At 39.6% G+C, this 26,698-nt stretch overlaps 2 protein-coding genes across 6 annotated transcripts; one reads left to right on the forward strand and one right to left on the reverse strand.

The window, feature by feature from the left end:
* Positions 1–979: 979 nt before the first annotated feature.
* On the reverse strand, positions 980–9,224 carry LOC117988623 (meiotic recombination protein DMC1/LIM15 homolog). Of its 2 annotated transcripts, XM_034975791.2 has the most exons (5): positions 8,738–9,224; positions 7,715–7,882; positions 7,026–7,128; positions 5,604–5,771; positions 980–1,285 (listed from the first exon to the last, which is right to left on the reverse strand). In XM_034975791.2, exons 1-5 carry the CDS (start codon positions 9,058–9,060, stop codon positions 1,028–1,030), a joined length of 1,020 nt encoding a protein of 339 aa, XP_034831682.1. In that variant the 5' UTR covers positions 9,061–9,224; the 3' UTR covers positions 980–1,027. The 2 variants fall into 2 exon arrangements, with proteins under 2 accessions (XP_034831682.1, XP_069359077.1); XM_069502976.1 differs by lacking the exon at positions 5,604–5,771.
* A 587-nt stretch (positions 9,225–9,811) lies between these two features.
* Positions 9,812–25,382, forward strand: LOC117988620 (zinc finger CCCH domain-containing protein 18). 4 transcript variants are annotated; one of them, XM_034975783.2, is made up of 16 exons: positions 9,812–10,204; positions 10,574–11,356; positions 12,116–12,267; positions 12,804–12,926; positions 14,398–14,536; positions 14,934–15,084; positions 16,004–16,151; positions 16,631–16,812; positions 16,965–17,139; positions 17,410–17,654; positions 19,879–19,959; positions 20,885–21,041; positions 21,987–22,074; positions 22,432–22,549; positions 23,827–23,906; positions 24,429–25,382. In XM_034975783.2, the coding sequence occupies exons 2-16, from the start codon at positions 10,576–10,578 to the stop codon at positions 24,569–24,571; spliced, it is 2,763 nt and encodes a 920-aa protein (XP_034831674.1). In that variant the 5' UTR covers positions 9,812–10,204; positions 10,574–10,575; the 3' UTR covers positions 24,572–25,382. The 4 variants fall into 4 exon arrangements, with proteins under 4 accessions (XP_034831674.1, XP_034831676.1, XP_034831675.1 ...); XM_034975785.2 differs by having other exon boundaries at positions 19,894–19,959; XM_034975784.2 differs by having other exon boundaries at positions 9,812–9,933.
* The last annotated feature ends 1,316 nt before the right edge of the window (positions 25,383–26,698 follow it).

A 26,698-nucleotide genomic window follows, 5' to 3' on the forward strand; every position in this document is an offset into this window, starting at 1 on the left:
CAAATTACATTAATTATTGCATTATCATCATCAACCCATCGCCGGCCGACAACTGAGCACGCGTCCCCTCTCAGAACGAAAAGGGCTTAGACCACTGCACCGCGCTAGCCAAAGCTCTAAAATACGGTATTTTACCCTTTTTTAAGTGTCTTAATTTGATACCAAAACTATCAAAAAATTTACAAAAATTTTATTCGGTCGATAAGTGCAATAAAAATGTATTTAAATTTTGCATTTCAAATTTCGCCGCGAAAACACTACCCGCCATATTTTATAGGTTCATGAACTGTCATGACGTCACACGGATTGGTAAGATAGAAAATACATACATTACAATTTCAATCCATGTGATGTCACAGTCGGAATTAACATGGCGGCTACGGTATCATGCGTTTTGGACATGAAATCTTTAAAATGAATTATAGCTTGCATTCGTTATACTTAGGTATAATTTTATAAAATGAAATTAACATTTTTCGGTTGCTGATTGCTAATAGTATCTTGTTTATACATTTTTAATTTTTTTTCTCGCTTGGTGTAAAATAACATATTGGCTGAATTCACAAAGCATCTCTAGGTACATAGTACCTATAAAATAAAGTCGCGTCCCGCGTCTGTATGTATGTATGAACGCGTAGATCTTGTAAACTACACAACGGATTTTAATGCAGGTTTTACCAACAGATAGAGTGATTCAAGAGGAAGGTTTATAGGTATAGTTTAATGCTCAAAAATAAGAGATCCCTAGAGAAATTGAATGTGAATTAGGTCGGAAAAAATCCTCTCATTTGAGAGTTTCCGAGGCATGACACCTCATTGACACCACATTAGTATCTACATTGCACCCATGCGAAGCCGGAGCGTGTCGCTAGTTATAAATATAGGAGAGCTGCTGCTCTCAGGCAAGCCGGTTTCCGCAATATTCCTTTACCGTTAAAGCACGCGATAGCGAAAGTTTATTCAATAAAACAACTTCTTCTTGAAAAATAAAAAGTAGTTATTATTGGTACATTTATTAAAAAAAAAATTAATCTTTAGCATCAGCTATTCCTCCATTGGTAATAGCAAACGTAGCTTCACTCTCAGGCAGATCTGGTGAATCATATATTTTGGCGATTCGATTCTCCCCACGGCCTTTTCTAAGATAGAGCCTCGTGGTAGAAGCATGCGCAAGGATGTTCCCACCAATAGGTTTCTTTGGGTCCGCTTGGAAAGACAATGTGGCGCCTGGATCAGCGGTCATCTGGTTCGTTATAAACACTGCGACGTTATATTCTTCCGATATCTGTAGGAGAAAAAGTTAATGTTATTCATCATCATCATCATGATCAACCCATCACCGGCTCACTACAAAGCACAGGTCTCCTCTCAGAGTGAGAAGGATTTTGGTCATAGTCTACCACGCTGGCCCTGTGCGGATTGGTAGACTTCACACACGTTTGAGAACATTATGAAGAACTCTCAAGCATGCAGGTTTCCTCACGATGTTTTCCTTCACCGTTAAAGCAAGTGATGTTTAATTACCTAATTAAAACGCACATAACTCCGAAAAGTTAGAGGTGCGTGCCCGGGATCAAACCCCCGACCTCCGATTAGAAGGCGGACGTCCTAACCACTAGGCTATCACAGCTTCAAATGTTATTAGTTGTAAAGAACGTCCCCGAAGGCAGTTTCGTCCTCACCACCTGGGCTTGGTGTAGCTGCCTACTTCAATCATCCGTTGTACAGTACGCGGCAGAAAGTAATGTACATCGACCTTGAGAAGAAAATAGCAGATTTGTAGAGCGTTATCTCTGTCTTTGAGACCGACAAAACGTCATATAGGTATGAATGACAGAGACAACACTCTACAAACCCGAACTGTCATTGTAAAGGCCGATATACATTACTTTCTGCCGCGTACTGTACTTACCCCACCTTTTTTTCCACGCACATGCGAATGCGAATTGTGAATTGTGGAAACAACGTCCCTTTCGGCGTTGTTCTCACTAGATTTGAAAAGAGCACCTGCCGAGTTTCTTGCCGGTTCTTCTCGGTAGGAACGGCATTTCGAACCAGTGGTAAGTAAATTAAACTATTTGACAATTCAAAAAAAAAACGGGCCGAATTGAGAACCACCTCCTTTTTGGAACTCGGTTAAAAAAAACCAGCCAAGTGCGAGTCAGGCTCGCACACTGAGGGTTGCGTACTATAGTCGTATTTTTTCGACATTTTGCACGATAATTCAAAAACTATGATGCATAAAAATAAATAAAAATCTGTTTTAGAATGCACAGGTAAAGCCGTTTCATATGATACCCAACTTGGTATAGTTATCTTACTTCGAATATTGAAACTACTAATTATTAGTTCATGACCACAATTTAATTTTTTATCTCTATATATATATCTATCTCTAAATTCACGGTTTTCAGATTTTTCCCCTAAAGCCAGCTATAAGATCTACCTACCTGCCAAATTTCATGATTCTAGGTCAACGGGAAGTACCCTGTAGGTTTCTTGACAGACAGACAGACAGACAGACAACAAAGTGATCCTATAAGGGTTCCGTTTTTCCTTTTGAGGTACGGAACCCTAAAAACTTGCAAAAGTTTACTTGAATTATGTTAATATATTCTATTCTATTTTAACATAGGGTAATTTTGAGATCAACAACAGCGTCGCGTCGTCACTAAATTGTCGATAACACATATGTATAGTACGCGACAGGTTGAGATGGCAATCGGGGCGTCCGGCGTCCCCCCGCCTCATACCCCGATTGCCATCTCGACCTCACTTATCCATGGGCAGCTTATTCAGTAGTATTTAGTAAGCAAGTTCTTAGAACTATTGAGATAATTATTGAAGCATTTAAACCAAGGTCTGAGCCATACCTAAGTATAGAAATACAAAAATCTGCAGCGTGATCGTGATGCACCGGACAGTGCCAAACCAATTAACTAAGTAATTGCTAATGAAGAAAACATATAGGTACTTATATTTAAACGTGCAAACTGTGGAACCAACTCCCATCGGCGGTGTTCCCACTAGATTATAACATGGGGTAATTCAAGGGGCGGACCAACAAATTCCTAAAAGGCCGGCAACGCATCGGCGGCTCCTCTGGTGCTGCAAATGTTCATGGGCGGCGGTAATCACTTAACATCAGGTGACCCGTCTGCTCGTTTGCTCGCTATATCTATTAAAAAAAATAAAAAAAAAAAATTAACATTGACCCATGGCATTATTAACAAGTAGGTACCTAAGATAAAAATAAAAATACATCAAAGTCCCAATGTTTTTCTTATCAGCACCAGAAAACAGGCGATGTCGATAATATATCCGTGACGGACCCGGATGCTGGTTATCTATTCACCTAGTGAACTTGCATATAGGAGCGGGGTTGTTTCTAAGTACTATCACCAGATGACAGGCAGACAATATAAGTGAGTAACAGCCGTACTCAGAGTCGCATAAAACGAGAAAGATTTATGTGAAAGATAAGACCTGTCTCGTTTTAACTAAACTTAAGTAACGATTAAGCGACTCTGAGTACGACTGTAAGTCATATAAGTACTAAACGGCTTATACTCGTACTCCAGTAAAATTGCTCCTATTAATACGAATCTGTCATAGCCAATACATAAATACTACCTATCTACACCAATAATAAGGAAAATATACATCTACATAGCTTCATAAGTGATGCTGTAATGTCTGAAACAAATCATAGATCATCATTTCATCAATAGCGATAGGCCGCTTATCGGAAGTTGTAACTATAGTCTACTACAAGCTGATGCCCGCGACTTCGTCCGCGTGAAATTAGGTTTTTAAAAATCCCATGGGAACTCTTTGATTTTCCGGGATAAAAAGTAGCCTATGTCACTCTTCAGGTCTTTATCTATACCCATGCAAAAATCACGGCAATCCGTTGCACCGTTGCGACGTGATTGAAGGACAAACCAACAAACCAACAAACAAACACATTTTCGCATTTATAATAGTATAATAATTGTAGTATAAACAGGTTTAGGTTGTTTAGGCATGGCTCTCTTAACGATACAATTAAAAGAGCTCTTGCCACCATAAATATTCCTGCGCTCATTGAGCCGGCAGGGATTAGTCGGGATGATGGCAAGAGACCTGATGCATTGACGCTGGTTCCCTGGGAACGGGGACGGGCGTTAATGTGGGACGCAACTTGCGTTGACACATTGGCCCCGTGTCATATCAGGAAGACAGCAACAAGACCGGGAGCCGCAGCAGAAACAGCTGAAAACGGCAAGCGGCGCAAGTATGCCTCTCTTATAGAGAGTTACATTTTTGTGCCGTTTGCCGTGGAGACCCTGGGGCCATGGAGTCTTAGTGCAAAAAAATTTTTACGAGACATTTCACCGCGATTAATAGCCTCATCTGGTGACAGAATGGCTGGCTCATTTTTTGCGCAACGGATCAGCCTGGCTGTCCAGCGCGGAAATGCAGCTAGTATTCTTGGCACCATTCCACGCGGTCATGATTTATATAGTAATTAGATAAGGCTAGCTTTAAGTTTTATTGTAATATTAACAGGTTGAGATGTTGATGTAATCGGGATGAGACGAGGGGACGCTCCGCACACCCGCACGTCACCCGCGTTCGCCCGCACCGGGTCAGCGCGGGGTCTGTGCGACTGTGCGGGGCGTTCCCTACCAGATTGCCATCTCGACCTATCCTGTACTATACCTGTAGGTACTCCTTTTATATTTGTTGTGGTTTATGGTTGTTGTGGTGTTCATTAAAGAATATACATACATAAATACATATTTTTTCATTGGAAAAGATAAGAAAAACTATTTAGGTGAAAAACAGCAACGTTGTCCTAGTGGTTTAACGAGTTTTTATCTAGACAATTCCTTTTTTGGATGGGAAACTCGCCGACCTCGATGCAAGTCAAGGCCCATTAGCATAATCCAATAACACTCATCGGAAAACTACTTCATCCTATTTGATTCAACTGATAAAAAACCGGCCAAGTGCGAATCAGACTCGCGCACTGAGGGTTCCGTAGTACAATCGTATTTTATCGACATTTTACACGATAAATCAAAAACTACTTACTAGATCCCGTTCAAACCAATTTTCGGTGGAAGTTTGCATGGTAATTAATGTACATCATTTATTTTTTTAGTTGTATCATTCTCTTATTTTAGAAGTTACAGGGGGGGGGGGGGGGACACATTTTACCACTTTGGAAGTGTCTCTGGCGCAAACTAAGTATTCAGTTTAGAAAAAAATCATATTAGAAACCTGGATATCATTTTTGAAGACCCATCCATAAATACCTTACACGTTTGATGAAAAAAAAGTTTCAGTTCTAAATATGGGGAACCCCAAAATTTATTGTTTTTTTTTTCTATTTTTGTGTAAATATCTTAATGCGGTTCACAGAATACATCTATTTACCAAGTTTCAATAGTATAGCTCTTATAGTTTCGGAAAAAAGTGGCTGTGACATACGGACTGACAGACGTCGGACATGACGAATCTATAAGGGTTCCGTTTTTTGCCATTCGGCTACGGAACCCTAAAAACACTTTTTCTATTGCACTTGGGTTGGCAAAAAAAATATTTTTCATACAAACCTTTTGCAAGCGAGACAGAACTTGGGCTAGCTTCTGTTGGCGATCCGCAAGTTCACCACGCCCGGAAAAGTCGACTCGGAACAGCGCCATAACTGAATCAATGATCAATAGCTTGAACACGCCGGCTTCTTCGTGAAACTTTGCGGCGACGAAGTCCAAAAGCTCTGCCTGGATAAAATACTTAGCATCATCTTTCTGATTCGAAAAGTGGATCACTATTTTATTTCTATTCTTCATCTACTAAACCATAACTTACTTTAAACAATGTTTTTAAATTTTGAGTAGAAAAAACAGCTTATAACTTCGTTTTGTAGAAATATCGTTTTGATCTAGTACCTATATAAATAATATTTTTAGGGTTCCGTCTCCCAAGAGAAAAAGGAACCCCTATAGGATCACTTCGTTGTCTGTCTGTCGGTCGTGTCTGTCAAGACTCAAGGGATAGCCTATAGGAGATATAGGGTCAACGGGACTTAGTACCCTATAGGGTACTTCCGTTGACCTATCATGAAATTTGGTAGTCCGCGACAGATTGAGATGGCAAATCGAGGTATGAGGTGGAGGGACGGAGCGCACACCGGCACGTCACCCGCGCTCGCCCGCACCGGGTTAGTGCGGGGGCTCTGCGGCTGTGCGGAGCGTTCCCTCTCCCATCTCGACCTGTCGTGTACTATCTAAGCATTGTCTTATTGCACAAGTAAAGAGGAAAAAATCCGAAAACCGTGAATTTGTAGTTGCACACAACAAAAGAATTAAATACTTATATAGGTATATCTGGTACGGAACCCTTCGAGTGCAAGTTCGACTCGCACTGAACGGATTTTCTATCGATTTATTATGGACGAACTTTTGAAGCAAAAATCTTAATACATCCTATTATAATGTGATGTTGTGTAAACATTTAAAACATACTTTTTTAATTCACAGCGTGTTAATTTAATGGAGTGTAAATTTATCAATGCAATATCTACGATCGTGTAAAAAATATCTGTTTAGTATCTACATAATATATCCATGTCATGTAATGCATGCCAATGCACTCCAGCTAAGTACTTACTTCGTATTTAAATATGTATTGCAGTATCAAACAAAATCATTATCGATGCGACGACACAAATATACTTACTTTACTTTTAAAATTGTATAAGTCAAAGTATTTAACTACTATAATAGTCGTGCCAATTAAATAGTCGTTCTGTTAACCGTAAGACGCGTCGTAATAGCTTTTTAGGCGTTAGTGGGGCGCGTGGTGCGCACCGCACCGCACCCCGCGTTCGCGATCTGCATTAGTGTGAGTGCTACATCCATACACAATATACGAGCGCGTGGGACAATACCTGCAGCGCAAGCTCGCACTCGCATCGTAGGTCAAAGGCGACTATTCAACTGCCAAGAACTAGTGTTTTTTATAGCGAGTTTTACCTGATGTTCAGAAGTGTATGCTCTTGCATACAATACGTTGTCAAGGACGGCATTTTGCTGCAAATTGAATCTATCAGCAATTGGTCGCAATCTATCTGGCCGACTGTCATGCATTTTATAGGAAGATCTTATTGTATTTAAGTATGCCTACCTCTACTTAAAATATGGAATGTCTCAAAAATCAAGCTAAATTGTAAACTGCAAGTAATAATAAAAATAAGTAGGTCCGGGTAGTATTTTTGGACACGAGCTGCTTACCTACCTTAAGATTCTTACAGAGCTATAGCTTGCATCCCAGGGGAGGATACGCTACATTCCTTCCCGGAAAATCAGAGTTCCCACAGAATTTTTAAACCTAAAGTCACTGGACGAAGTCGCCCCCGTAATGTATCATCTATTTAATACAGAGATTAGCTAGCTTTTCACGGCCCAACAGTTTAACCGATTCCGATGAAATTTAGTACAGAGTTAGCTTACATCCTGGAGACGGACATACAGGCTACTTTTTATACCGGAAAATTAGAGTTTCCCGGGATATCTAAAAACCTAAATTCACGCAGATATTCTAGCAGTGTTGTTAGTTTTAATTTAATGTTGTTTTTTTTAGATTTAAGTTTATTAATAGTTTATTTGTAATGTATTTATTTATAAGTACGTCTTGTAAATAGTCTTAAAATTTCAAAGGATACAATGTATGTTCAGTGTCAAGAAACATGACCTTTCCGCCGCTGAAGCCTGACGAATTAGGTATTTGTGTTGTGACGCACAAGGTGTGAGATAGTTGCGTCTTGCCGGTCCGAAACTCTCCGAACACCTCAGTAATCGCCATTGATTCTATTCCACCAGCTAGGAGCTTACTGAAAATTATTGTTGAATGGAGATATTATAATAGGTACTCGGTGATGCCTGCGACTTCGTCCGCGTGGATTTAGGTTTTTAAAAATCCCGTGGTAACTATTTTCTTTTCCGTGATAAAAAGTAGCCTATGTCCTACCCCGGGATGTAAGTTAACTCTATACTTTCATCAAAATTGGTTAAACTGTTGGGCCGTGAAAAGCTAGCAGACAGACAGACAGATAGACAGACAGACAGACACACTTTCGCATTTATAATATTAGTATGGATTTTCGACCCAAACTCCAAATTAATCCAATTAGATACAACTCCCAGGTAGCAGAGTGACGTCAGTGACGGTTAGGTGACGTCAGTTAAAGGTGAGTAAGACGTCATGACGTCATGATGACGTAAAATTGCTTTTTACATCAAAACCAAACGGGGGTTTTAGGGCTCCGTACCCGAAGGGTGCCAACGTTCCCTAAAAACCCTATTGCTGAATCTATGTTCGTTTGTCCGTCTATCTGTCTGTCTGACAGAAGGCTGTATCTCATGAACCGTAAATAAAAGGTAGAGAGCTATTATAAATGCGAAACTGTTCGTTAGTTGGTTTGTCAGGAGATTGACATATTTTTTATCCGGGGAAATCAACAAGTTCCCAAGGGATTTTTGATAACCTAAATCATCATCGGCATCAGCTTCTTTAAATGATACTACATTATGGCTTCGCAATTCGCACACTCACGAGATAGTCGTTATGGTGCAAAGCGATCATCAGTAGGTATATTCAGTGTAAACTGTAAAGAGAGCCTTTTACATTTTGAAAATATGTTATAACAAACAAAATAGGTAGGTAGGTAGTTAAAACAGCAACTTACTCAAATTCACCACTTCCTGTACTAATTTTGAAAACATGCTTGCGACGATCGCTAACTTCGAGTGCAGTCATAAAACCCAAAGTGACAACTTTTAAACACGCTTCTCTGATCTTTTCTACTTTTGTTTCGGAAAATCCCTTAATATTACACAGTCTTTTCTTGGTGGTCATTTGTATGCCCTTGATTGTACATATTCCGGCTCCTTTTAATTTTTTTATATCAGCGACATTTATGCCATGCTTTTGCAAAATATCAACGTCTTGGAAGAAACTCTCCTCCTCATCATTTTCGGAGGTGTTATCTTCTAACGTTTGTTCCATCATAACTGAAACTTTATTTAACTTTATTTTTTAAAACCTGGAAAGTAAAAAATCTTTTATTACCTACACAAAATTGCCGCCAATTTTTTTCTTTTTTTTTGTTCTTCTTCTGGCCAATTTTTTTTTCACTTTACAGAAAACAAGAAAACTTTTGTTGTCTATGATCGTATGTCTATGACAGATGCCGCTAGTGAATAGGCGTGCTCTATATACATCCTACTCTATGGGCGTGCTGTCATTTGGAGCCATCTAAGTTTGGAGCCAACTGACCATAGAGATAGTATACACTGACAGTTGACGTGCAATGTTTGATTATAGCCAATAGTGAGCGAGCGTCAACCAATCAACCAATCAAAAGAGGCGATCGTGACATTGTAGCTGTCATTCTCCCGCAATCGCGCAGATCACGCTTGATGCGTGCACGATGGTCAGTATGCTAAAATGTTGGTCGCGTCCCAAACATATGGCACCAACATTATATTTTAATTATACTAATTCTTAGACTAGGTACAGAGAACAGATATTATAATCACTATTCTTTTTTTTGTCTATTTTATCCACAGAACACTATTACCTACTATTTTGTCTGTGTTTTGTCTATGTCACCGACCAGAAAAAAAGGTCTTAGTCTATATATGTTATTGGTCTGTGGTCTATGTTTTCTGCACAGAGTACATTGAATAGGTTTTCTGTTTCTGGTTTCTGCATATGCTCCTGGAGTAAATGTGTTCTGTGCTGCATATTTACAAAGTACTCTGTGGTTTCTGCTTTTATTTCTGCGATGCGATGAGAAGGCTTGATGCGGCGCAAATTGAAGATTTTTAATTATTTATTTTAATACTTCAAGAATTTACCGTCTTATTCATCTAAGTTAAGGTAAGGGCGTAAGTTAACCCTACGGAAGTTATGAAAAGTGATTATTTATTATGTTCATATATATTTCTCCTGTATCACAGCCATGTTGAAGTAGTGTTGATTTTAATAAGTTTACGTCGGTAACGTTTACTAGAAAGTTAAAGTTCACTAGTACGTGTGACCAGACACGAGTTTCGTCGTTTGTGTTGTGTTAATAAAGTTGAAAAGTCTTTACAAAATGAAAAGTGATCGAAAGTGCTACCGATTCAGGCGTCGAGGCGTCACCTTCAAGGTAAGGCTGGATGTGTCTTCAATATACATCACATTCACAACGTAGTTCCTCTAACTATACTGTTTGATTTATATCAAGATTCAAGAGTAACCTAGTTTCAGTAGGTTGAATGATTTGGGAACCACTTGCTCAGAATTACAAAATATGTAATTGAGGATTCTTATCCACCATTGTAGCAGAATTAGGTATTTATTGAGCAAAACAGAAATATAGTAAAAAGTTTTATTAATACTTATATCTGTGTGTATTTAGATAATTTATATATTTTTTGTTTATGAGCTTATTTGTTTTAACAAACGTTAACAAGCTTTTGGGACGGATACACACAGTTCTCTTTAAATGCTACAAAGCACTGCTGTCTGTTTGCAGAAATGGATTCTGAAGATTCTCGAGATGCAACTGGAGATGCTCAGTCAACATCAAGCAGTAGTAGCTCCAGTTCGAGAAGCAGGCGGAGTTCGTCTTCAGATAGTTCTAAAAAAGATCCTAAATCCCCACCCAGGTCCCCTCCGTCACCAAGATCCAACAGGCCTAAATCTCCTTCTCCAGACAGCCGCTCTCAATCATCTCATAGATCTGCTCCCAAGGGTAAACCTCCATTGTCTCCGGATAATTTAAGTGAAGCTCATTCAGATATAAATTCACCTGAAAATTCTATGCCTGCTTCACCAGTTGGCCCCAAATCCCCTGATGGTCCAAAATCACCTAGTGAATTAGGTTCAAATATTGGCTCTCCAGAACACCCTGAACAGTATTCGTCTGCCCCACTTTCGGGTGGAGAAGGCCCTAAAACCCCACACTCTCCAGGTAGTTCTCTGAAATCCCCACCAGCCTCACCATCAAACAGGTCTCAACCAGTTTCCCCGGACTCAGCGTCTCAAGTTACCTTGTCAAGAAATCGTGAGCCACGGTCACCAACTGCTACTCCATCTCCCGACAGAGCTTCTTTTCAGTCGTCACCTCCTAGATCACCACTTAAAAAAAATGATTGGAGTCCTAAAGAAAAATGGCGAAGACATACTAAGGCTGAACAAAAAATGGTGTCCATGCCTAGAAATCGGAGTAGATCTGAATCAAGTCAGTCTAGTAGAAGCTCGTCGTATAACAAAAGGCCTAGTAATAAAGATCCAGCAACTGAAGCTATTTCTGATGGTAAAAAATTCAATTTTCAATGCAATTAGAGTAGTTGTAGTATTATTCAGGAATATGAAAAACAAGGATACATGCAAGCAATATGCCCATGAGATGGAAAAAGTTATGTTGTCATATTATTATCAATTTCAGTTTTCAAAATCCTGTGGAAACTCTTCGATTTTCCGGGATAATAAGTAGCCTGTGTTAATCCATTGTATAACCTATCTCCGTCCCGAATTTCAGCCAAATCTGTTCGTGGGTGAAAGAGTAACAAACATACACACATGCACACAATTTTCGCCTTTATATTATTAGTGTGATGTTGCATCTTGAAACGAGTAGTAGGGTTCCGTACCTCAAAAGGAAAAAATGAACCCTTAGAGGATCACTTTCCTGTCTGTCTGTCTGTCTATCTGTCTGTCTGTCTGTCTGTCAAGAAAGGGTACTTCCCGTTGACCTAGAATCATGAAATTAGGCAGGAAGGTAGATCTTATAGCAGACATGAGGGGAAAAATCTGAAGACCGCGAATTTGTGGTTACATCACAAGAAAAAAAATTAAAATGTGTTCATGAACAAATATTGCTATTGAAGTATCATTTGAAAAAGCTTGACTTGTACATTCTAAAAAAGATTTTTATTTATTTTTAGGCATAATAGTTTTTGATTTATCGTGCAAAATGTCGATAAAATACGATTGTAGTACGGAGCCCTCTGTGCGCGAGTCTGACTAGCACCTGGCCGGTTTTTATAGCATAGTACCATTGCTTAATTTTCAGGTGAAATGGAATCAGATCACGAAGATGGTAAATTTCGGAACAAATCAACAGCAAGTGATAAGCAGGACAAGGACCATAACATTAGTCATGAAGATCTATCTGATGTTTCTGATGATTCTGATGGACCAGACAATACTGACAAAGAAACTAAGGTTAGTCATCACTTGCCAGCAGGTCTGACTGCAGCCAAGCGCTAGTCTATAAATTTTAAAAAAAGTTGGTCTGGCTTAATGGCCTGGGTATTTTTTTAATCTGGCTTTTTTTTGTTCTTCTTCTGGCTTTACACAGATTAGCCAATGTCAGGTTTGTCATATTTATTAAAGTTTAAAGTTAGGATAAATAAACTATAAGTTGATATAATTTTTTTCATTTCTCACATCGTAGCTTGTCCATTATACTCAAATTCTTCTAATGTTTACAAAGTTCCAGAAAAAATGATATCAATTGATCAAACTGGCTTTATGAGTTTTAGCCAGGGTTGGAAAAAACTTTTTCCTTCTTTAAAAAAGTGCAAAGCATCCTGTTTATAACAAAATATTAAAAAAAAATTGTAACCTTGGCCCAACAGCAATCCAGGAGGAAGGGGTCAACCCCTGGATTGATTGATTTTGAAATGACGAAGTGGTTGCAGATTGAATTGATTGTTATATATCTTTATAGGTAAAATATTATTGGTTCCTTGTTTCAGAGTAAATCAAAACCTCAATCACCGGATAAGAAAATTGATATTGTCAATGGTAATGATGTACCCAGTTCACATCCATCACCTAAATCTGACAATGGGAAAGGTGATGCTCCCAAATTAGACAAAGTATGTTTATTACACTATTGAAATATCTGAATTAAATAGCATTGATAGAATATTGCTTAAATCTTGAACTAAAAAACTTACGCATATTTTCATATATATGTACATCTATCATATATCTATACTAATTTATAAATGTGAAAGTGTGTGTCACTGTTTGTCACTAATTCTTACAAAATTTGGTTCAAACATAGCTTGCATCCTGAAGATGGACATATTATGCTCTTTTATCAGAAAATCAAAGAGTTCCCACAGGATTTTTAAAAACCCAAAGTCACATGGAAAATCACAGAGTATGGACATCAACTAGTAAAATATATTTTTTAATACAGTTGCTCAAAAAGTGGCGTATTGCAGGGACGTATAGCGTTCGGGATGTGGGCTATTACATACTCGTGCTTTTTTTTTACCTTTCCCGAACTCGTGCGTTCTCTTTCCCAACCGTCAAAATAATGTCTATTAAAAAGAAAAACCAACCATGAAGTTTTTACTAAAAAAAATCATAGAAGTTTTTCAACTTTCATAGAAGATTCATGCAAATACGTATATTTCTAAAAAGAAGCTACTAATTTGTTTCAATGTCAGATTTAATGATTTGATTGAATGAGTTTGGTTAGGTTTCATTTCATTTCATCTCATTTTCATTTCATATCAATAAAAAACTTCTACTGAAGACTTGGCTGTATGGGCATAGTTCCCTTTGCCTACCAGAATGGGTAAAGAAAAAAAAACTCTGCTTATATTCTACGGTTGGCGCCATTTTTCAGAAATTTTCTTTGCGAGTTTAGTTGTTTGTTGCACAAAATGAGTAATTTCGACCCTAGTTTTTTTGAATTAACACCACGGGAACTCAGTATAATTAGTAGTTATTGTGTTTTTATTATTTTATTAAATTGCTTCATTTTTCGCAACTGTATTAAAAATAGTCGTTCAGTACACGTGCGGAACCGTCATTGCAACTTGTTCCGACTGTCAACCCTCGCCTTCGGCTGCGCCTCGGCTCGGGTAGACATTTGTCGGAACTCTTTGCAATGACAGCCTTTCCACACTTGTAATGAAATATACTATTCAGGAATTATGCAATGAAACCTTTTTTTTCATACTAGATGATGCCCGCGACTTCGTCCGCGTGGATTTAGGTTTTTTAAAATCCCGTGAGAACTATTTCATTTTCGGTGATAAAAAAGATTAAAGGAATAAATTTCGGGATAGCCTATGTCCTCTGGGATGTAAGCTAACTCTGTACCATATTTCTTCAAAATCGGTTGGGCTGTTTATATTATTTGTATGGATATGGATTTTGATTGACGAAATCTTGATATATGTGTCTTACTTAGAACTTTAAAACAAATACTTACGAAACTACAGTTATTAAAATATAATGAATATGTTTGGAGGTTATAAGGTTTAGTATGCTGAAAATTCTGCTGACACAACACAGTATTAAAATACAAGATATTTATGTGTTTTTAAGGTGCCTCAAGAAAAAACAAGCAACACAGAAGATGGAGAGGAACAGTTGGACTTTGAGGCGGAAGAAGGTGAATGTATTGAGCCCACTAAGACTAAAGACCAATCAAATGGAGAGATTGAGACACAGGGAGGTGAAAAAGGTAAGAAAGTTTAGTCTAAATAAAGTTAGTTATTGCAAAAAATGAAATTCTACAGGAGGAGCATGAAACTCAATTAAAAGCTGTTAAAATTTTACTGTAATTGTAACATTTCGATTGAAATCACGAACTTTGGACTTAATTTTATCACATTTAGTCTCTTGCTTGGAAAATAGAAGTTTCACTTAAGTTTAAGTTATGAGTTGAATCATGAACTTCAGACTCAATTTCAAAACAGTTTTACGTTGTTTTGCTTGGAAATGAGTTCGGTGTTGTATTCAATGGACCAAAACCATCCAGTTTAAAGAAAAAAAAAGTAATTTTTTGAGATCTGAAGTGACACTCAGACACTGTTTTGTTCACCTGCTTCTCAATTATAAAATGTATGATTGTAACGCAGAGGACGTAAAAGCTATTCGTCGTTCCCGTGGTTCGTCGCTGGAAGAAGGCGAGGTCTCTGACGAAGCGGAGAGAAGGCCTGAAGAGAGCGAGCCCAGACCTGTATGCCGGTTCTTCTCTAGGGGAGCCTGTACTTGGGGTGTTAGTTGCAGGTATTGTAACATGGAACAAAAGTATTAAACTTAGCGCTATTGTGGCTAATTCCGTTGTACACAATCTCTAAACTAAAATGACACCTCTAAATCTATTCCTATCCCTTTCATAATGTTGATTGCGGAAAAGGATAGCACTAGATATAGACCTGTTAATTTAGTTTAGTTTAGAGGTTGTGTACAAGAGAAGCGGCCCCATTATTATACTACCTAAACTCAATCCAATACCAATAACCTTATACTTGTAGTTTCAGTGATTTAGTATTTTTCAAACCTCCAATGTATAGCGTGTAAAACTCAGGGTCATGCCGCGGCACCTAAGTTCTACGCAACGTTCGTTGACCTCTAGCGTCCAGTCAGATGTTTTATTTGCAATACATTGCGAAATACCGGATTTGTTAAATGTTTTTCGCATTTTTAGGATCACTTTGTTGTCTGTCTGTCAAGAAACCTACAGGGTACTTCCCGTTGACCTAGAATCATGAAATTTGGCAGGTAGGTAGGTCTTATAGCTGAAATTTGGGGAAAAATCTGAAAACCGTGACTTTGTGGTTACATCACACAAAAAAAAATTAATTGCGGTCATTAACTAATAATTAGTATTTTCAATTTTCGAAGTCAGATAACTATACCAAGTGGGGTATCATATGAAAGGTCTTCATCTGTACATTCCAAAACAGATTTTTACTTATTTTTATGCATCATAGTTTTTGAATTATCGTGCAAAATGTCGAATAAATACGACTGTTGCACGGAACCCTCGTTGCGCGAGCCTGACTCGCACTTGGCCGGTTCTTTTGATAGTATTTTATCTAAGTGGTGCTTTTGAATCATCAGTACTATCACCTGTCTTCTTTTTTGCTAGCGTTCTAATTACACCCTGTATATCGATATCAGTCGGTTCTAAAATTGTAATCAGGTTTCTTCACCCGGGTGTGACTGACAAGGGTAACTACAACATGTTCGACGTGGTGCGTGGCGTGCCGGCCGCCGGTGCCTTCCCCGCGCCACGCGACTCCGCGCCGCCCGAGTCCGCCTGGGAGCGCGGCCTGCGCACCGCTAAGGAGGTGAGCCCCTGAACACGCCCTGAACCGCACCGGCGACACTTCAGACAAGCGAACTGACCTACTGACAACTGACTAGGACAACTAGGATGTACTGCCTACTTTGTCAAAACATTTGTACGTCAGGGCTTCCTGACTGGATATGTTGGCAACTCTCTATTGTAAACACCTTGTCTTCCCATATTCACACAAATAAATTATTTCATTTCATTTCATTTCAACGTTAAACGTAAATCGAAGCGGGAGAAGGACACCACACAAATTACTTCTACGTTTCGTTCGACTGTGGGACACAATGCAGAGAGGAGTGTCGCTTCTTCAGGCAAAGTATAAGTTGTGTTGTTTACCTGAAGAAGCGACATGAAGCATTACGAAACAGCAAAACATTCAGATTGTGTCATTTTAGATTAATTTCGAGGTGTACAACATAATTAGCCATAATGCTTGTGTACCTAACTCTTATGTTTCAAAAATATCAACAGATGCTTAGGATAGCAAACAAACGTAAAGAGCAAGACATGGACTTCGAGGAAAAGAAACTCCATCTATCAGTGGGCGGGGTGGTTCACGACCCGGACGCGGAGCTCGCGTACGCGGCCGCGGCCGTCGGCGCCTCGCCGCCGCGCGACCTGCCGCCCGCGCATCGCGACCCCGACGTGTACAGGTGAGTGTTCTGTCGCGCTAGATACAGGAAACTCTATCTATCAGTGGGTCAATTACGATCACAGTACGTGCTTTTTACTTGAATGCAACTGTGCAAGAGAGAGCGCTCTGTGTTAGCTCGATTCCCTAAATACGGTATCACATTTGTTACAGGCCTGGGCCTTACGGTGGCGCGATGTACCGCGGTGGGCGGTTCCCGCGTCCACCAATAGACGAGCGCGAACGTTTCTACGAACGCGAGCGTGGTTACGATCGCGAGCGCGCGTTCGAACGTCCCCCCTACTATGATGAACAAATGCCTGCTCCTGAAGATGTACCCTACCACAAGGTATGAATTCTTCAAAATAAAATCGATAGTGTGGCGAAACAATAAATCTGGCCCTATCCTTTTCCATAGTGAGCATTATTAAAGGGATAGCAATACATTTCCACCTGTCATTTTCGTTTCGTTTAGAGATTGTTTACTACAGAATTAGCCCATTGTTGCATTATGGATCGTCAAAAAGTCTTTATCTAAAAAATAAAGTTAAAAAATAACATTTGTTGCATCTGCCAAAGGCTTACTTGAGAAAATTTACTCGAATTTTTTGTTGTATAGAGGCGCGTTCGTTCATCTCGTGAAGTGATAGTCCAACGTGCAGAAGTGGAACGACGTGAGGCACGAGAGGGTCGCGAAGGCCGTGTGAAGGAGGTTCGGGAGGGCCGCGAGGTCCGAGAGGGGCGTGAGGGTCGCGAGGGCCGCGACGGCCGAGGGGACGAGTGGGCCGATCCCTGGATGCGGGCCGAACCCGCCGCTCGACGACGAAAACCACAATCTTCTGAGGATTCATATTCATCCTCTAGGTATGTGTAGACTTGCATTCGTAGCTAGGTAACATGAACGCATAGTCAATAGAGGTTATTCAGTTTGTTACTTAGCGCATTTCAGAATAATACTTTTTATGAGGGTAATACGAGAAAAAGATGAATGGGGATTGAATTTAATAATCAAAATGGATTTCTCAAATGTTTTATGTAGCTAAATGAGTAATCTCAATGAATATTTCTAATAAAATTTGTCTGAATTCCATATTATCTTGTAAATATAGTTTGAATGTTTATGTATAAGAACAGTTGAAGTTCTAAAGCTGTTCAAAAGTCTATCGAGCCAAAATAAATATAATCAATATTTAAAACCGGTGAATTTTTTATGACCACTTGAACATTAAACATTGAACATTGAACATTAAGTTAAATTCAGATTATAATTAGATTAATTTAATATTTATTTTGATTTAGCAAAATCGTTTTCTCGTTCAATTTCGCGTACAGTACAGGCAAATTTTATTTGAATCAATGAAATATAAATAGCAACTTAGAACAAGTGAATGTGAATCGCTTACGAGCACATTATACACGATGTTATGTTGAGAGCAGTCGTGACTCGTGAGGCAAAAAATTAGAACTTTCACTATCTTTAAAAAGTCACGAAAAGGACCGTCACGTAATTTCGTCGTGTAACTGCGACAAGACAAACAATGTCATTCTGCTTCAAGCTAATTGCTAATTCTGCTTCATGCTAATTAAACGTATGCGAAATAATATAAACTGATCGCTCAAAAGAGAATTTTCCTAATTGTTTTTTTTTTGGGTCTAAAACCATCTTCGCGTTATTGCCTTTCTAATAAAACCGGTTTGAGGCACATCGATTCGATGGTTTCAAAGTCTATAACGGACATATTTAGAAACATTTTTGTTTTATATATGAAGACTAGCTTATGCTTGCGACTTCGTCAGCGTGGACTACCGAAATTTCAGACTCCTATTTCACCCCCTTAGGGGTTGAATTTTAAAAACTACTTTCTTACCGGATGCCTACGTCATAATAGCTCTATCTGCATGTCAAATTTCAGCCCGACCCGTCCAGTAGTTTGAATTGTGCGTTGATAGATCAGTCAGTCACCTTTGCCGACCGTTAAACAAGTATACATCAAAGACAGACGGAATCATGGGAAGTCATAGACGGATAGATCGAGATGCAAAGCACATATTAAGCTTCTGTACAGGTCGGTTAAACAGAGCTTTAACGTTCACAGTACTCACTCACACAAATGCAATTTAATTATAGAGGATGTTCTAAAAAATCGTTTCAAATCATTTCAACGAAGTTGCGCCCAATCTGTTTTCGGCACGCTGCGTATCGCGTTTTTTTAAATTTTTAATCATTCCTAAAAAAATGTAGGTATCTTTGATTTCATGTTACCCCTCTTATATTTGAAAGGATGTCGATTCAGGATTAAAACCAAGAGTTTCCTCACTCTAGTTCATTTTTTCTTGGCTGTGTGCGAGAGAAACCAGACTTTTCATAGACACTACACAAGCGCAATTTGTGAATGTGTTGTACGTGCCAGCTACACTGCCAACACGGTTACCACGGTTCGCATTTCACAGCGTCGCAAGATATAATTAATATTATGATTTAACTTTGCTTCACTGACCGCTCTTAAAATAACATTATGTTATAACTTAAATGAATTGTGTTATGAAGATATGGTTAATATAACAACCAAGACATTTTTATATTTGCAATTATATTTACTCTTGCCATATAGATAATTACAGAGATTTGCTTCAGAAAAAATATATATTCTACTAATATCCAAAGTATATTTTTCATTGATCTTTTCATTGATTTGAGAAACTAAAGAAAAATCATATGATTTGACTGACCGATTGACGAACAGAATTTTGTTTTAAAGTTAAAGTTAAGTACAAAAAATATTAATCAAAACACTTTCCCTCTGCTTCTCCTCTCCCGGCTGGGTTATGCTTTCATAACTAATGTCGTGGTGTTTTTGGTTCTCACGAATCCCATCTCTTCATTAACTTCTGCATGCGTTCTCACTTGGGTTTGCTGCTGGTCGTGAATGGGTGTGTGTGTGGGATGTACATGTGGACGCGACGCACATGTGCGTGTGTGGTGATGTACGTGTTGCGGCGCACATGTGCGCGTGTGCGCGGCCGCGTGTTTGCACGGGTGTGTGTGTGTGCCTTCACCTCTCCCCCTGGCTTCCTTCTGAGCCCACAGCTCTTCAAATTCCAGCTCGCGTAGTACAGGCAGCCCCGGGGCGAGGCGAAAGCGACGGGCGTCCTCGTCTTCACGCCAGAGGTGAGCAAAAGAGTAGCGAACACGCATGGATCTGACAATGATATTCGCTTTCTTGTATTCATAATCATTAGTTTGATTAATCATGTTAGATACAACATTGATTTTATAAATGAAATGCATTTTGGTGCAATTTTTCACTTGTTTCACCCCCGTAACCAGATTTTAATAGTGAATGAATTACATAGATATAATCTTGTGATGTCATTTAATGTGTTAATTAACAGGATTGATTTGATGAAATAAAAATTTTGATTTTGATTTGATTTGATATCAATGATAGATATGGTCCAGTGGGTTGGTCATGTTTAAAATGAGCAACCCACTGGACCATAAAAAATTAAATAATTTAGTAAAATTCTAGTCCAGTGGTTTGGTCAAGTTTGAAGTGTAAGGCTGAGATCTATAGAGTGCACTTTGACTTTGCTCAGGATTAAGATTGAGTTCAAACGAGACATTTATGTGAGAGATACACATTTGTCTCGTTTTAACTCTGTCCTAAGTCTAACCAAAATCAGAGTCCGCTTTATAGATTTCACCCTTAGAGCAGTGGATTAACCCGGGAGGCTAGCACAGAAGTTGTGACTATCACATTACGATGATCTCAATTGCGATTATCATTTTTTAGTTGTCAACTTTGGTGCTACACCTGTCGACTTTTGCATTGTCTAACCACTCATTGTTGACTTGAATCACTCAATTCTCCTTTCCAATATTAAGTTTTGGAAGGAAAAATTGAAGGCAAATGGGTTCCAGGCCGCCAAAGACGCAAATGGTTGGACGATAATGCCTCTCAAACAGCCTAAAAATGCTAGAGGTCTTAATACAGTGACGTTTGCCCTCTTTTATCAATTAAACAGATAGGTCAAAAAAGCGCTTCAGTATAATTCCGTTCATTGCCCCAGTATAAAAAAAGATGTTCGCTCAGGTTGTCACCGTCGGTGATCGTTCGCGAGCGTCGTTTGGCCACCGCTCGCGCTACCGCCATGAACCCCCCGGCGCCGCGCAGACGTGCGCCCTCGCCGGCCGCCGCGCGACAACTGAGCGCGATCAACCCACCCCCGCCTGCACCGCACCGACACAAGGCATGCACCTACAGTGCGACAAGGCTCTTTTGGCACTTTAATGACATTGACAGGGGGGCGCTGTAGGAGAACAAAGACTATTCAAACCAGAATAAACGGCAAAACTTGTCAGCAACGTTATAGTTCCGATTTTCGCCACGCGCCAAAAGAGTCTTGTCGTACTGTAATTATTTACCCCTGAGGCATGACCAAATTATGGCCATGTAACATATGTTTAAGGGTGGTTCAGAATCTTGTTTTTAGGGCTCCGTACCTCAAAAGGAAAAACGGAATCCATATAAGATCACTTCATTATACCATCCACCATCATCACGAACAACCCATTCCCGGCTTCCTACGGAGTACGGCGCGGCGGGGTGATTACGTATCTCGCGACAGGCTTGCGACAAGCGTAAATCTCGCGATCATTGCTGTCAAACGTCCGACTAGAGAGAGACAGCAATAGCCACAAAGCAAAATAAGAAGAAGAGGAAGAGAGACAGCAAATAAACTGACGGATTGCTACTGCTGTCGCTACTGCAACTTTTTACGTAATCACCCCACCGATCTCCTCTCAAATACGAAGGGTTTTGGCCATTGTCTACCCTGTTGGCCAAGTGCGGATTGGCAGACTTTATACACCTTTGAGAACATTATGGAGAACTCTCAGGCATGCAGATTTCCTCATGATGTATCTTTCACCGTTAAAGCAAGTAATATTTAATTACTTAAAACTTCCCAATTTTCCTCGTTTGGGCGTCAGAATAACAGCGTTGTGGTTACATTGTGTATCCACAACATTCAGCTGAGTTCGGGCCTTTTCGTTGGCACAACACATTTTTGACAATGTTTGTTGGGTTAGCTTTTAAGGAATGGTTTTTTTTTTTGTAAATGTTTGTGTTTAACGTGTGTTGGATCAACAAATGTATTTCTATTCTATTCTAATCTATTAAATCTAATATGTAGGATGAAGTGGATCCATACGGACGCGGCAAAGTGGCGAGCCGCAGTAGAAATAGGAAGAAATACTCAAGATCTTCATCATCAGGTTCAGGTTAGTTTTTAGAAATACCAAAACGTCATAATACCTTTAAAATAAAGTTTCCTCTTGTTTTTTTGTTGAAATAACGTCCTATGTCAATAAATAGTAAAAACAGAAACAAATAGCGCTGTACAAATTAATAATGTGACAGTTTAAAGTTTTCACTTTAGATATGTAACATATATGTAGTCTGCGACATAGGTCGAGATGGCAACTGGGGTATGAGGCGGAGGGAGCGCCCCGCACGTCACCCGCGATCGTCCGCACCGGGGTTAGCGCGGAAGCTTTGCGGATTGCGATCTCAACCTGTTTCTTTTACATCTTGAATTCCATAAAATTAGCCACACTGATATTCTATACCTATGGCAGAGTCGTCATCATCCTCGAGCGAGTCGGAGAGCGAGTCGCGATCATCTTCATCGTCGGGTAGCTCTGGGGCGCGGCGCGCGAGACATGCGCGTCTGCTCAACGCTGCTGCGAGACCGCGGTGAGTGACGCCTTCTCGACCGAGTTCTAGCCAGCATTCCAGAAATGATCTATATCGATTATACGAAGACCGTTTGGCTATCTCTGTGTAAGTGCATCGTGCACATTGTTATCGTGTGCGTGGCGCTCAGTTTCGACCGCGATGCGGTTTACTTTATGCACATAAATGTCCTAACACTTATCGGTACACTCACTACTACAATCAAGGCTGAGCGGTCATCGTAAAATAGAACATCTATACTAGACTCGTCATCATTCTCAGGCGAGTCAGAGAGCGAGTCGCGATCATAGTCCTCGTCGGCGTCTGCTCAACGCCGCAGACTGCGGTAAGTGAGTGTCTCGAGCGAGTCCCAGCTTTGGACCAACTATACGCGACTTCGTCCGTATCGTGAGATCTCTGTTTCTCCGTGATAAAAAGTAGCTATGCCTGTCCCTAGGATACAAGCTATCTCCTGTGCCAAATAGACGATGCCAGCGATTGCGTCTAGGTGGATTTAGTTTTATATGTTTCCCGTGGGAACTTTGGGGACAAAAAGTAGCCATGTCCGTCCTTAGAGTGCAAAATATTTATCTCTGTACTAAACTTAGTCAAAATCAGTTAAATGGATAGGCAGTGAAAAGCTAGCATGTATGTATTTATTTATTTACCAGATGATTTAGGTTTAATTATTTTTTAGGGTTCCGTACCTCAAAAGGAAAAACGGAATCCTTATAGGATCACTTTGTTGTCTGTCTGTCTGTCTCTGTCTGTCGGTCTGTCAAGAAACCTACAGGGTACTTCCCGTTGACCTAGAATCATGAAATTTGGCAGGTAGGTAGGCCTTATAGCTTACATTCGGGGAAAAATCTGAAAACCTTGAATTTGTGGTTACATTACACAAAAAAAAAATTGTGGTCATGAACTAATAATTAGCATTTTCAATTTTCGAAGTAAAGCTATATCAAGTGGGGTAACATATGAAAGGTCTTCTACCTGTGCATTCTAAAACAGATTTTTATTTATTTTTATGCATCATAGTTTTTGAAATATCGTGCAAAATGTCGAAAAAATACGACTGTATTACGGAACACTCGTTGTGCGAGCCTGACTCGCACTTGGCCGGTTTTTAATCCCGGGAACTGAGTTTTCCGTTCGCCTCCTGGCTGCGCCTCTTAATGTCACTCTGGACTACAGTGGCAGAGAGTTGTCTACGCATGTTCAGGAGCAGAGCTGTTTTGATATTTTATCTTTAATCCATATAGAGATAGAGTCGTGTTAATAATATTTATTGTTTTTAGGATAAATGCAAAATCAAATGCGGGTCTTGCAGCCGCAGTATCAACTGCCACTAGTAAAAAGGAAGCGTCGATTGAGAAAGGTATTTAATTTTTCACTAAACATTGTGGCTAATTCTGTTGTACGCAATCTCTATAATAAAATAAGAAGTCTAAATGTAATCTTTTTCATAACCCTCCCTACAGGCAAGGATAGCACTGGATTTAGTCATGTCAATTTAATACAACAGAATTAGTCACATTAATAGTTGTTCATAACTTCCTTCCTCTGTATTTTTTTAAAGGTTTTGGTGATGTTGATTAGTATTCTTTTCAGATTAGGTACAGGAATGAGTTGATCCTATTCACAATAGCTATAATGTGTGATCATAAGCAGCAGCTTATGATCTCATAATTGTCTTTGACAACTAATCAAATCAGTATCTCTTTATCAAAGGTCAAAACGCGCGCTTAATATGAGAATTGTATGTGATATCATAAATATCTATTTAACTTAAATCTGACAGAGGACGTTTTACGTGTTTTGAAAGACACTATTTAATAATCACAAAAAAAATTGGACATAGGAAAAATCCCTATTTTATCTTTATATATTTTTCCAACAGAAGTTATAAATAAGAAACGCATAGCGACGTCGCCAGTTGGCGGAGCGGCGCCCGCTAAGAAATCAGTCTCCAGGCGAGAGGAACTCCTCAAACAACTGAAGGCGGTCGAGGATGCCATAGCTAGGAAGCGGTCCAAGATATAGTCCAGGGATAGGAGATATCTAGATATTACACCGTTCATAATATGCTGTTCGGTCTGATTGGCGATACTGCCTGCATTTACAGATAGTATAGGTCGCACCAAATTGATAGCCATCGAAATGTAAAGTGTATTTCATGCGCTGAAATCTGCTAGATTGAGGGAATCTTTTTTTTTTAAATTTTGTTATTCATTATAGGTGTTGTTATTGGAAAGTGATGATGTGACCTGCCAATTAATTATTAATTTAAATCAAATAATAAAATTAGTGACATATAGCAGAAGAAAATTGATAGGAAATAATTTATAGGGAGTCAAGAAGGCGCCCCGGGATACATGCCTAAGTATAAGTACCGAACGGGTGCCATCCTGCGTTTCGGCCCACATAACCGCGAGTTCATTGAAGCCATGGGAGGTGTTGGGTTCCCACTTCCCGTGCGCTGGCTCAAGTTTTAACTTCAGAGCGGTCATTAAGTTTGGTGCGACTTTAACACATTATCCTCATTAATAAATAACAAATATCAAGTTACAACTTCGCTTTAGGGTTCATTTAAAGCACATAATGTGGCTAAATCTGCTGTATACAATCTCTAAACTAAATGACAGGTCTAAATGTATTGCTATTTTTTCACAATGCTCTGTAAGAAAAAGATTGCACTGTAGTAAGCTACAGGGTGAGATGGCAATCGAGGAGGGAATGCACCCGCACAGTCCCCACGCTAACCCGGTGCGGGCGAGCGCGGGTGACCGGGACGTACCCCGCCTCATACCCCGATATCCATCTCGACCTGTCGCGGACTATAGATTATCTTCTATATATAAAAATGAATCGCTGAATGTGTTGCTGATCACAAATTTCGAGAACAGCTGAACCGATTTCGCTAATTCTTTTTTTATAATATTCCTTGAAGTACGAGGATGGTTCTTATGGAGAGAAAAAATTTAAAAAGATCCTGAAAAAGAATCGACTGTTAGGCGGTACGAAGTTCGCCGGGCAGCTAGTAGACTATACATAGAATATACATTTTATACCACAAAATTAGCCGCAATGTCAAACGTTTGAACCAATTCGTTTTATGCGACCCATTTCTATATCTGAGAGGAAGTGGGAGAATTAGTAAATTCGGTTGTATACCAATGTCTAAACTAACAGGTCTAAAAGTAATGCTTTCCTTCTCATAATGTTCCCAGCGGAAAAGAATGACACTACTTTTAGACGTGCAAAGATCATGTTTCGTATGATTTGAGTACAACCAATAAGCACCAAAATGTGTCCAAAAAACATTCCTATTTAAAACATTAACACTGGAATTCATAAGTCCATAGGACCATTCAGACGACATGTGTCATATTCCTCGCGGGGCGTCGCGCGTTGCGATGGGCGGTGTCTCACGCGGCGTTTATCGTGGCGGCGCACTTGGCGGCGCATGCGCCCGCCGCGTGCAACCCTACACGCATTAAGGATTCGCCGCGGGCACAGCGGCGGGCACCGCCACTCTTTCCGCCTCGCATCTCTATGAACAACATCGTATATTGCCATATGTTTGTGATTACGCGTGCGATGATAAGTGCCGCTTCACGCGCCGCCGTACCGTAAACATAAAAGACGACGCCCGCGTCCTAAAGAAGCCCATCTTGACTATGAATTCCAGTGATAAAAGTCGCGTAGTATAAGTAGGTCAGAACGAATGCAAATGCGAAGCTGTAACATTATTATTCAATATAAATAAAAGATGTATCTTTTATTTATTATAATACTAGCTGATACCCGCGATTTCGTCCGCGTGGAATTAGGTTTTTTAAAACCATGAAAAAAAACACGTCAATCCGTTGCACCTTTGCGACGTGATTGAAGGACAAACCAACAAACACACTTTTGCATTTATAATAAGGGTACTTATTTTTATGTAAACTAAATACTATTTCGCCTAGCAGTAGGGTTGTAATTTTTTTAAAAACATGCTTCTTAAAATGTGCATGAAAAATTCGATCGAGTCACAAAACTGTCATTATTTATTCGTGTTGTTTACGTCTATAGTGACGTAAAGGTATATTTTAAACGTTTTAAAATTGTTTTTAAGAACCCTAAAATCACTAATGTGTCCGGTGAAATTAGACCAGTTGTAACCCT

The sequence above is a fragment of the Maniola hyperantus genome, chromosome 14, assembly GCF_902806685.2.
Source record: "Maniola hyperantus chromosome 14, iAphHyp1.2, whole genome shotgun sequence".
NCBI classification, from domain to species: Eukaryota; Metazoa; Arthropoda; class Insecta; order Lepidoptera; family Nymphalidae; genus Maniola; species Maniola hyperantus.

What these genes read in the sequence shown, in the direction of transcription:
- LOC117988623 (XM_034975791.2), bottom strand. Translation starts at nt 9,060, where the DNA reads ATGATGGAACAAACGTTAGAAGATAACACCTCCGAAAATGATGAGGAG. An exon ending in CTTGACACTGAACATACATT is followed by an intron (nt 7,129 to 7,714) that starts GTATCCTTTGAA and finishes AATGCATGACAG; the next exon opens with TCGGCCAGATAGATTGCGAC. An exon ending in CATACACTTCTGAACATCAG is followed by an intron (nt 5,772 to 7,025) that starts GTAAAACTCGCT and finishes TATTTTATCCAG; the next exon opens with GCAGAGCTTTTGGACTTCGT.
- LOC117988620 (XM_034975783.2), top strand. Translation starts at nt 10,576, where the DNA reads ATGGATTCTGAAGATTCTCGAGATGCAACTGGAGATGCTCAGTCAACA. An exon ending in TCCTCGTCTTCACGCCAGAG is followed by an intron (nt 19,960 to 20,884) that starts GTGAGCAAAAGA and finishes ATGTTCGCTCAG; the next exon opens with GTTGTCACCGTCGGTGATCG. An exon ending in GGAAGCGTCGATTGAGAAAG is followed by an intron (nt 23,907 to 24,428) that starts GTATTTAATTTT and finishes TTTTTCCAACAG; the next exon opens with AAGTTATAAATAAGAAACGC.